The sequence below is a fragment of the Lampetra fluviatilis genome, chromosome 7 (assembly GCF_964198595.1).
Source record: "Lampetra fluviatilis chromosome 7, kcLamFluv1.1, whole genome shotgun sequence".
Classification (NCBI taxonomy): domain Eukaryota; kingdom Metazoa; phylum Chordata; class Hyperoartia; order Petromyzontiformes; family Petromyzontidae; genus Lampetra; species Lampetra fluviatilis.
In genome coordinates, this window is record NC_136281.1 from 18283957 (window position 1) to 18296074 (window position 12118).

The 12118-nt window shown below is 50.5% G+C and overlaps 1 protein-coding gene across 3 annotated transcripts in view; it reads left to right on the top strand.

Moving 5' to 3' along the window:
* LOC144933689 (echinoderm microtubule-associated protein-like 2) overlaps positions 1 to 12118 on the top strand; it is a 69561-nt gene that overhangs the window by 45437 nt on the left and 12006 nt on the right. For all 3 annotated transcript variants that reach the window (XM_078858765.1, XM_078858761.1, XM_078858764.1), the window contains exons 3-11: positions 3326 to 3470; positions 5581 to 5703; positions 6602 to 6630; positions 7843 to 7972; positions 8443 to 8592; positions 9287 to 9356; positions 10132 to 10242; positions 10932 to 11024; positions 11592 to 11726. In XM_078858765.1, coding sequence (XP_078714891.1) covers positions 3326 to 3470; positions 5581 to 5703; positions 6602 to 6630; positions 7843 to 7972; positions 8443 to 8592; positions 9287 to 9356; positions 10132 to 10242; positions 10932 to 11024; positions 11592 to 11726 — 986 coding nt within the window. The remainder of the gene's footprint in view (positions 1 to 3325; positions 3471 to 5580; positions 5704 to 6601; positions 6631 to 7842; positions 7973 to 8442; positions 8593 to 9286; positions 9357 to 10131; positions 10243 to 10931; positions 11025 to 11591; positions 11727 to 12118) is intronic.

The following is a 12118-nucleotide window of genomic DNA, read 5'->3' on the forward strand; positions in this document are numbered from 1 at the left end:
AGCAAGCATCGCCTGCATCGCTCGCTCATTGCGCGTACATGCCCCGTCGCCAGGCGCACGCTGCTGCTGCCGCCACCGTGCGCAGAACTGCACTGAGCGACCAACCCGGCCAGGGGCCTCTGCGGTGGAGCGAGCGGCTCGTGATCGGAGGGTCTCAAGTTCAAATCCTGGTTGGGAATTCACTCGGCCCCATCAATCTCTCTGGGATCGATAAATTGAGTACCACTCTGCACGGAAGTCAACAGTGGTTGTCCTATGGATAGACTCGCCCCCACTTTAGAAAAGCAGCATGTCCACCGCTGGTTCAGGGCTGTAAACAGAAGATGATCACTGCCTCGGCATTCGTTTGAGCAGCAATCGCTTTGACTTTGAGTGGGCGAGCAAAGGTTGCGACTCTGCCATTGACCCCGAAGTTCGGGCAAAGCACAAGTCGGAGCAGGACACGAACGATCGAATGAACAATCCAGCGTCTTTCTCAGCCCCAAGGGATGGCGTGGGGGGAGTGGGGGCGCTTGGCTTCGTTTGCTGGGAGACGCAAGGACGGGAGGCTCCATGCGAGGGCATTGGTGGGTGGTTGAATAATTGGGAAGACACTGACTGCATTCAACCGCTCTCAATTAATGCCGTGTGGTAATTGTGGAAGTTGTCGGCCTTGTGAAAGTAAATCCCCAGTTGCTCAAACCCTCCGTGGTGGCAGAAGAGGTGTTTATTTTCTCTACTGTAGACTATTTTTCTTGGGGGCGCTGTTTGGCTGCTGATTCTGTGTGCTGCGTTCTTCTAACGGCAACATTTTTTATTTTCCTACTCTCAACCTTTTGCTTGCGAGCCACTCACTATCACTAAGTGACTTGCTGAATTATTCCCGTGTAAACATGTTTTTAATACATGGCCTCTTGACGAATCCATTGGCCTTGTGTTGTATACAGTTTCTATTTCACTTTCCTTGAGGGTTCAGTAAGGGTGCTCTGTATTAAAATAATACATTTGTTCCTTATTTTTTTCATCTTATCTCAGCGATGTTCCAATTTTGCCATCTTGGCATAGGATGAAAAAAGCTACATTTTGCAGAAACATCGTAGGAACTGGTCTGAATAGTATGGTGTGCCGGCATGTACCGAGACACCTTGCCCATTACACGTGGCGATCAAAGTGAACTCTCTTGGTCTTGGAATTATGAAAAAGCCACGGTGGATATGGTGATCCCATTGTGGTGCGGTCTTTGTTGACCGGTGAAAACAACGCATTTTCTTGTTGTGATGGGTTTTGTCATCATTTACAGGAGGTGCTTTAATTTGAATCATCATTGACTGGACTCGCATCCTCAACTCAACTATTCAGGCTGAAGAAACCGGCCTCATCGCCAGCAGTTGCCAGGGTTCGAACCTAATATTTAATTGGTGCTGGGCTCGGTGCTCTCGCAGTCAGAACTCTCCTGGGCCATCTGGGAAATACATGGAAAGTTATTGTTCTGATACTTCCTTCTCAATAACAATAACAAAATACCAAGAGGAAGTTTCCAGGTGTGAGGCAATACAAGTCTCTGACTTTTCTTTGCTTTTAGGACAAAGCATTCCACTAATATCCCACTTCCAGCTGTGGTCACCTTGACTTCTATCGGCACGGCTGCAGATCCCGAGTTGATGCCAGGCATACAGAGGCAGCCTGCAGACTTGGTGGCAGCGATCAAAGCACAAGGGGAACGGTGTTTTCTGTGTGTGTGGTCATTAATTAACCACAGGTTTATTTAATTACCCTTGGAAATCAGAATCAGATTGTGGGTTACTGGTGTTCTTGAGAAATAAATATAGAGTGTAGGCTTGGATGGTTTGGGTATTAGATTTATTTAGTTTAATCACGTGAGAAGAGTCTCATTTGGGTATTTGTGACATAATACTATGCAATTCAGAGGATGATGGAGATTTGAGCCACGCGGACTCACGCGGAGACCAATCTTGAAACGACGGTCAAATGGGGCAAGTCTCTCAAATCCCTCCCAAGTGAGGCTCGTTCATTCCAAGCGATGACCGTCGTGTAAAGCTGTTACTTCAGCAGCGCTGCTTTGGCGGTGGAGTTGTGCTGATGCGAGGTCTAGAGCCGGCACGGCGAGAGCGTCTGCGTGGGCTTGGATGCAGCAATGTTGCGATTTCAGAGAGGCAGCCGAGGCACCGGCGATTACGGCCGGAACTTGCTGCTGTGTCGGAACTCCTCCGGTTATATTTATACTCACCGGGGCGGCAGGTGCTGTGTGTCTGTGTCTGCATGAGCGGGGATGTGCGGGAGCAGTCGTGTAGCAGTTGGCACACTGACCTTCAGTCTGGATGTGGTTTTAGCCTCACCACAACTACCGCGTGTGCTATGGTCACCTTAATAGGTGCTTGGGAACAGAATTTGCCCCAACAGTCTATGTAAGCTGTAGGGGGTCTTTGTGAATGTGTGTATGTGTCTCGCCCTATTCCTATTCACCTCTTGCGATGGCATTCCCCATGCACCTCGCAGCGAACAATATTCCCCAGCAGGACTGCTAATTATAGACCCGCATTTAATTACTTTTATTGAGCTTAATTTTCTGCCATAATGAGATTCCTCCACCATTGTTAGCCATGCAATGTGTTTGTGTGTGTGTGTTTCAGGGTGTGAGTGTTTACACATGTGAGGAGTGTTAGTGTGTAGTGGTTAGCACGCTGCACAATGAACCCGGTGACCCAAGTTTGATTCCTGCTCACGGCCATAACCAGTGACGAATTTGTGAACTGGTGCTGGATATCCCCTAGGTCTCGGCCTTAAATGAGTAGTTAGTGCAGTTTGTCTAGAACATCAGCACTGGGAAGACAAAGCGGGTAGGAGAGGTGCTGGCCACCCACTTCATGATGTGGCGTGGCAGCCTTCATAGGTGCTCCAAACAGGACTTGCCCCAACATTGCTAAAGCCATACAGGGGATCTTTGTCTATGCTTTTCACAGGCTATGGCAAACAGTTTCAACAATCCATGAGGCTATAGACTGGGGGGACTTTGTTTTTCTGTCTGCAGGTGTGTTGGTGTTTCTGTTTGTTGTAAAGCAATGGTATTATTTTTTACAATGCTGCTGTTATGATTCCAGTTCTTCACATTCATTACTAGGCCACACATTTTAAAATATAATTAACAAAAATAATCCTAAAATTGCAGCCAGTGCAGTCTTGTTTGCCTGAGACGGGCAGGCAGGATGGGCAGCTGCACTTCTGTTCCGGCCACGCGTTTGGACTTTCCAGTCTTAATACGCGCTCGCTAAACACCCCACACTTAAGAGCGCGCGTGTGTGCGTCTGTCCTTGTATGCGGCCTGCAGCCGTGGGCCGGCAGGGCCTCGTGTCCCTGCCCTCGCGGCCGTCCATCGGGAACGGAGCGAACACCCCGAGGAAGGCCACGCCGCCCTCCTCTTACTCCCCAACGCCAGCCAAGCTCCTGGGGGCCAGCCCCAACTTGGGCAAGGGGTGAGCGGCGGGGGACGGGCGGGCACATTCCGCACGGCGACACTCCTCGCCTTCGTCGGCACCACGGGCAGCATGACGCGCACGTGTCTCCCTGTGGTGCAGCGTCTGGAGACGCGATCTCACTCGACTCTGCCTGCGAACGCGCGCACAGTCGTGGCGCGCGTTTCGGATTTTCCAACAAAACAGAATGACGAATCCCACTTGGGCGGCAGCCACCGCCGGCTCTCGTTGCCATAGTGACGCCCGTAACTACGCCGGCGGTTGGTGACCCGCATGGAGAGGTCGCGTCTGAGTTGGCACGGGGGCAGAGTAAGTGCAGCGGTGCAGTCGTTTACTTAAAACGTGTCAGGCAGCCAGCGACGAACAGCACTACAAGGTTTTTGTAAGATCTTGGGGAAAAAGAGACGATGGGAGTGTATTATGTATGTTGAACTTCTTTTGCGCCGTATGTAGCCAACCGTGCTAATTGGAGGTGTGGAGTAGGATAGTGAATTCCAAAGTGGAGCAGTACACGAGAAGAGGCAGAAAACGAAGCGCTGTGACCTGCGGCGTGGTGAACATGCCTTGGAGGTGGAGAATTGTTCCAGCTGGGGCTCCGGCTCCTCGCATGGGGGACAACTGAGTCAAGTTTACTGTAACCAGTAACCATGGTAGTGGTGATAGGAGAGAGATATGGAGGCAGCTGACGGGTGAGCAAGTGATTAAATTTGTGAGTGCTGGATCTCTAGGGCGAGGGGGGAGGTTGGGGCGATGGTGAGTCTGCTGAGGATGGGGATCGCAGCCTTTGCACAACAAGACAACCCCATGAAGATGGTGTAGCCACATTACCTACCAGCCATTCAGTTTCACTTCCCCGAACCTCGGAGAGAACGTGAATCATAATGATGCTCAGTCAGCTTTGCCCCTTGCTCTTCCCCCATGAACGCTCTGTAGTCGGGTGGAAGTTGTGCAGTGGATGGCTGTTAGGCCGCAGGCAAATCATCTATGGTTTTGAATCGAACTAGGACCCATATCGAACTGAGAGAGTCCTCGCCTATGAACATTTAGCAGTTAACCAACATTGGTTCGAGCAATCCTATCTCTGCTGCTGATGAGAAACTGAATGTTTAAACCGGTCCACACAGCTGTGTGGACTTTTGAGAGTCATCTTCTCGTGTGCACGAGTTACTCCTGTTTCCTCCTCCTTGTAGAAAGTCAACGATTTTCTGCTCAAATTAGCCTTGAGGCAGTGCTTCTCTTGTTACAGCCCTGAGCCAGTGGTGGAATATTTCACAATTCTATGGTGGGAGCCAGTCTGTCCACAAAGTGGTCCTTGTTTTATCGACCCTGTATTTATGATGGGCAGAGTCAATGCCCTACCAGGACTAGAACTCTCGACCACCACGAGCTGCTTCCCATTCCGCCCAGGCATGGAGCAGCCACCGGGCCAGACCACTGGAGATGCACTTGGCATGGGAATTGGCCAAGCATCCCCATGCAGGACCCTTGTGAAATCGGGTTGTGAGACTCGGTGAGGCGTTCCTGGATTAACTAATGACTTGGGGCCAGTGTGGACGGTGAGCGCAGTATAAATGGGGGCATGCATAGCGCACCTCGAGGAAGGGCCACACTCCCCTTGGCTTTGCCAACTTGATCCGGAGAAATAGTCTACATTTTTTTTATTTGTTTTGTTTAACTCTTAGCAACCAGCTGCTGAACCGCCGTCAGCTGCCAGGCTCGCTGTGTGGCCTCCCCTCAGCTTTGACTGCCGGAGAAATATAATACCACAGTGAGTGTGCGCATGTGTTTATGTATTGGACAGAATTACTGAAGGCTCTGTGGGTGTGTTTAAGTTGCCAGCTTTGGCTGAGGTTCCCGTACCTGTCCCGCACCTGTCCCCCACCTGTCCGCACACGTAAACATGTAAACTTGTGCACGCTCGCACACACTATGCACATACATATGCTTACGCACATGTAAACACTCGCACACATACACACATGTACCTACACATGTACACACATACGAACGCACCTACACACCAACACACATGTAAATACATACACCCACATTCGCACCAATGCATGCACATACACACACACCCTGACATACGCTTTCGCTCGCCCAGTAGCAAGCGGAGCAGCTCCATGGAGCGGTTGCCGTCCAGCGTGCGTCGCGACGGCTCGGAGACGCGGGGGCTGCGTGGGCGCACCGCCTCCACCACCAGCTGCTCGGGCAAGAAGCCCGGCGACAGGTAGCGCCCCCCACCACCACCACCACGCTCCCGGCAGGCTCAACCGCCACGCACGGCGGGCTGCAAACCCCCTGCTCCTTTCCTCGGCCAGCCCTGCCCACTCACGCGCTATCTCCGCACGCACGGTCGTGAGTGGCCCCTTCCTGACGTTGGCACCTCCTGCCACGCAGTTGGCCCCGCCCTCTGCCCATGTCATGCCTCAAGCGCGAGGCTAGAATGCTCTACACACGAGATAAAAATCCTGATTTACACAAATGTTGATGGACAGCGGGACAGACTTTCTGAAATTGGAACTGTTCCAGCAAAACTGCCACCTCTCATGAGCTTAAGATGCAACTATCCACGAAGCACCTGCACATTAACTGATTTCGCTGCTTCATCTCCTCCGTGGATGTTCAATTCCTTGGTTGCCACTCTTATCATTCTTGAACATTGGCCATCGTCCCTTCTAGCTGTGACATGTTCTGCCCAAGCCCATTCACTTATTATAATCATAGTTTGGATGATGTCTCTGACCTGCGCATGTTCTTTACTCCAAGTGTTCCTATTTTTGTCTCTCACTGTAATTGTCAATATTTGTTCCTCTCTGTTTCCTTGCACACTGCTAATTTTTTGTTCTCTATTTTTCATTTATGACCACGTTTGTGAGCTGCGTGCCAGAACAGGGACTAATATGAACCGATTAAAATCGTTCACCTTCAGGCAGCAATTGCTGCATTACCTCTGCCTTCATAAACTCTATGAATCACAATTCTCAATGCTCATCCTCAAAACTAATGTGCAAAATGCAATCATGTTCAGAGTGTGTTACTATTGATTAGCATGGCACTAGAGAGATGACTCAAGCGCTTGCCTCTTTCATCTCTCTCCTTCCCCTCCCCATATGGCTCATATTCAGCAAACCCAAGGACCCCGTGTACAACTACGGTGAGTGAGTGATGCGGCAGCACTGGGAGGAGAGCGAGAGAAACAGAGGCTTGGGAAACTAAAGCGGAAGAGGAGTGTGACGATTGTCGGTCTGGAACCAAGACCCTGGGAATATCCGGCTCAAAATAGGCCCAGATTAAGAACAACTCTGGCGCTTTTTGGCAAAGGGCATTTCTGGTGTTATTTAAAGAGCGGAAGTGACTCATCGGCCGTTCCTCGCCCTCCTGCCCCCCCTCTCCCGGCCTCACCGTCTCCCCGAGAAAAATCCATGGCCCCCTTCCTGCACCTCGATCGTAACGTGTGGCTCCAAGTCTGGCTCTGATCAACGCTAACCGGAGCCCGGTGATTGTTCCTTCGCTGACACATTAGGGGTGGGGGGCGGGGTAATTGCCGCCAGTCTCCGGAGCGTAGAGGGTGGTTTGACCGCTGTGACGCATCATCCCATGTCTTGCCGAGTCTCTTCTCTTAGGCGCCTGAATCGTCGTCAATTTGCCCGTTTCCGTTTCGCCTTTCGTGATCAGTGACTTTGGCTAATGGAGTGTTTGCCGGCCATATGGTGCTTCTATTTAATTTTTCTATACTTGGTAAATGTTCAACTCCATTTTTTCTAAGACCCACATTTAACAGAGGGTCCTTGTTGATAAACATCTGGCAGTGCACCAGCTTACCGACTTTGCTGATGAGACGCTGAATGTTGAAGTTGGTCCAGAGTTTTCTTGTATTACCTATGCTGCTGAAGTGATGCTCTCTCTGATTTTTAAGTGGAGGGAGATGTGAAAGAAGCATCTTGCCATCTTGTTTATTTAAAAAATATATACTAAATCAGCACTCGCATTAATTTGTGGTCTTGAGATGATGGTGTAAATTACACTTTCCTTTGAGGGCCAATCTTTACATAGGATAAACTCTATGGAATTCCCACAAGGTGGTACAATTCTCGTTTTTCCAATCTCATAGGATGCTCTTAAGCAATTCCCTCTGCCAGTTTTAGATTTTAAAACATGTGCTGCTACCACACAGCCAGCCAGTCAGTTATGAAATTTATTTTAATAATGATCAATCTTTCGTGTTGTTTTCTGACAACAGATAAGTACATTTATGGTTTTTTTCTAATGCATTTTTCGCAGTTTCATGTTTTGTTCAATTTCAGAAGACGTTTAAAATTGTTTGTTGGCGCTTATCAAATTAGCAGTGGCACTATCTTCTCCACAGAGGAGGGATACGTGAAGATGTATCTGCGTGGCCGCCCGATCACCATGTACCTGCCGCAGGACATGGCAGAGGATTACCGGCTCGACACAAAGCTGGAGCCGCCTGCTGAGAAACTAAAACTCAACTGGGTGTATCCACTCTGGCTCGGGAGAGACCTGGGAGACTTTGGAGGGACCTGGGATCCGGTAGATGGATCTGTGTGGGATGGGAGGGATCTGTCAGATAATCCACAGGTCAAGGAGGCAGTATGAAGGATCTGGGAAGCAATGGGTCTAAGGGTTATGAGAGGGATCTGGGAAACATTGGAGGATTCTAGATTTGAAGTTTTCGTGACTGCAAGAATCCATACGCTTTGGTTTTTCGGTAAAGTCACGTAGGTGAAAATAAAATAAAAATAAACAACAAAATTTTATTTTGTTTTCACCTACGTGACTTTACTGAAAAAACTAAAGAGCATTGGAGGATTGTTAGGGCCCATAAAAGGGTCCGTCCTGGGTAGGCCCATCCCACAAGGGTTACGCGGCGGAGTCGGTGACGAGGCCCTCGTTTGAGGCTCGATGTCGAAAAAGCGTGACGTCCTTGACGGCGGCCGGGGCTTAGCTATGGCTACCGTGGCAAAGACTGCCGCAACAACCTGTACCTGCTGCCCACCGGGGAGATGGTGTACTTCATCGCCTCTGTCGTGGTGCTCTACAGCCCCGAGGAGGGAAACCAACGGCACTACCTGGAGCACAACGACGACGTCAAGTGGTGAGGCTGTCGAGTGCGAGCTGCCGTCGCCCCGTTGTGCGTCTGTGTGTGTGTGTGTACGCGTGCGTACGTGCTGGATTACGATTGGCGTGTGTGTATATGCGTGTGTGGGAGTCATCCAAGTCAACTGCGTCTGTCCCATGACCTCACGCCAGTGAGCCTTCGACACTTCACCTCGCCTCAAGGTACACCTAGCCTGGCAGAAGCACTGTGGTGATGTCACTGTTGTGAGAAGTGGTGTGTGGAGTGAGACCGCAGTGATTAGCGTGCTGTGCTACGAACCTAGAAACCTGAGTTCACTTCTGCTCATAACCAACATCGGTGACGAATATCTGAACCGGTCCTGGGCCTCGTCTAGGTTAACTCGGCTTCAAATCAGTATCCGGTGCAGTGTGTAAACATTGCCACTAAGGAGACAAAGGTGGCCGGGCATGGTGCTGGCCAACCACCCCTTCGTCTGCCATGTCGGTCTTCAATAGGCGGTCACTAACAGCACCTGCCCCAAACGTCTGTTAAGGCTATACGGGGGATTTTTGTCTTTGTTGTGGTCTCAGTCCTCCTTCGTTGCCTATACATTGTGCTGTTGCACCTGTGCGCTGTTGCACGCTGTGTGCTTGTTTTCCCTCCGAGTATTAAATTAGCTTCACAATGTTTTACTCCTTACCACTCCTCCTCTGCCTGCGTCTGCCCCCAGCCTTGCCATACACCCTGACCGCATCACCATCGCCACGGGACAGGTGGTGGGGACGGGCAAGGATGGCAAGGTGAGGCGCGCCGTGTTGCCTCGTGCCGCTCCAGCCCAGTTGCAACCGAGCGCTCCGCTCCGTGTTGCAGCAGCAGCAGATCTACACATACAGCCAGCCATCTTGTCAGTCCATTGCTGGATGAGGGCCTCCCCATGCCGTGCGGGTCGCGATGTTTTTTTTACCAGACTCTACCGCGCCGGTCAGGGCGGGGATCGTGAAGGTGGAGAGCATACCAACGGGAGCGGAGCATAGAAGTGCAGTACAATCCCGGGTAGCTGCTACTCTCTTCTCCACTGTCCACCACGTAGCCCCACAGCCCCCGATGACAGCCTGCTGTCACCCATCCCATTACTAACCAGGCCCCTCGCTGCTGAGCACCCTGGACACTGTCGCAAAGGAGGCATCCAAACTGGAGGGATTTAGCATGGGGAAATAAAATAACAAGTAGCACGTCCCAGATCTGTTGCGATTGGGCACATTCCAGGTGATTTGGTCATCGTAGCCATTGCCATTTAAGCGCAAATCACTCATTTGGGATAATCACGAACGGTAATTGTTGCCACCTACTGGCAGACAAATGCCCGCTCATAGGCCAGGTGCCCAAGCCGTCTTGTGGCACACGGGGCAAGCTGCCACTGGGGGGCACCATTTCAAATGTGCTGAGGGTGGGCGTCACGGGCGCTCTTCTCCAACGAACTCCGCCTATCGTGTCACCGGGTGTGACTTTGTGTGTCTCCTTTCTCTCCCTCATCTCCATTCTCTCGTCTTTTGGCTCCCCCACTGCCGCCGGCAGACTCTGCCGGCTCACGTGCGCGTGTGGGACTCGGTGAGCCTCAAGACGCTGCACGTGATCGGCACCGGCGTGTTTGAGCGAGGCATCCTCTGCCTGGCCTTCTCCAAAACGGTGAGATTCCAGTTTCTTTTGTTTTAACCAGGAGAGCGATCCTGAGACCAGGAGAAGAGTCTCACTTTGAAGAGTGACTGATTTACCTGGCTCACTAAAATGGCAAAAACAATAACATAAAAAAGTACAAAAATTAAGCAAATAGATATCGGGATAAAAAAACTTTGCATTACAGAATAAATGAAAAGAGTGCACAAGTAAAAATCTACGTAGATAGTTTTTCCTGTAACGAACGTTGGCCTGGACAAATTACTTTTTCAAACAATTCACAGTAAAGTTAAGTTACAGACACATCAACATGGTTTCAGGGTACACTGAATACATGTGTGTATGTCAAATATATGCGTGTGTGTTCATGTATTGAGAGTAGAGAGTCTATCGATTGGAGTGTGAGGAGCAATGGTACGGTAGTTAACGCATTGCGCTACAAACTCAGCGACCTGAATTCGATTCGTGCTCACTGCTAACATCAGTCACAAATATCTGAACTGGTCCTGGGACTCCCCTAGTTTGACTCGGTCTTGATTGCCTGGTGCAGTCTGTAAACATCAGCACAGGCTTGGTTGCTGGCTACCCAGCTACTCATGTGCCGTGCTGGCCTCCGGAGGTGCTCGGTAAACACGGTGCTTGCCCCAACATTCTGTAAGCGTCAACACAGGGTGCTTTTGTTTTGTCTCGACGGCGTGCAGAACTGCGGCCTGCTGTGTGCGGTGGACGATGGGAACGAGCACGTGCTCTCCGTGTGGGACTGGCAGCAGGGCAACAAGCTCGCCGACATCAAGGTAGGGGTGCAGCGACACGGACCAGTCATCGGCCAACCATTCGGCCAGTCCATCAGTCGGTGAGATTATCAGTAAATCACTAAATCAATAATTTGGTCTGTCGGTGGATTCATTGATTTGTTTTGAGTGTTTCATGCAGTCAATGAGATCAGTAAATTAAAAATAGGTCAGTAAATAAATAAACAAACAGACAATACACCATCATGTTAAAAAGAAAAGTCTGTTTTACACATACCATCAGCCACACGATCTTCTGGGAGTGCATAACTGTCGTAGCATTGGTTGAGAAACAAGCAAACGCCACGAATGAGACACGAATATCAATATCGGTCCGGAGTGAGGTGTGCTTTATCCAATTCGAGTGGACTCCCAGGGGATGATAGGCCAGGGCCCTCCGTTAGGTGTGGGTCCAGCTCACTGAAAGCCGCATTCAGGCTGGTTTCCGGCACCGAGTCTCCGACTTGATAGCTGCACTCCGAGCCAGCCAGTCGGCAACCCATTCACACCGTTGTAACGAGAACGCCTCTCCCTGTCACCCCTCACCCCGCTCCCCTCCCCCCACCGCAGTGCTCTAACGAAGCCGTGTTCGCTGCCGACTTCCACCCCATGGACCCCAGAGCCATCGTGACGTGTGGAAAATCCCACGTGCACTTCTGGACGCTGGAGGGCAACTCGCTGTCCAAAAAGCAGGGCATCTTCGAGGTGCCACTTGTTCCCCACCCCTTGTTTTGGAATCTTAAGGAGAAGTAATAACGTAATATAAATGTATTTATCTTCTTGAATTATTTTTCGATTTCCTCTAACGTGGTTGCTTTTATCGCTCTGATTTCTATCTGCTTCATTGTTGTATTTGTTTTTGTTGTTCTTACTTTTGTCATTTTGGTTCCCGAGGTCACTCTTGCACATGAAACACTAGTCCTGGTCTCTTGGGTTTTTGCCTGGTTTAAGAAAATAAACTTGAACTTTGAACTTGAAATCTTCCCACCCACCCGTACTCCACCCTCCCCCGAGTCCCTGCGTAGCAGGCGGGAGGCCGCCTGTAGGATGCATGTAGCGTTCGCTACGCCAGGTATCCCGAGGCGTTGACTCTAACT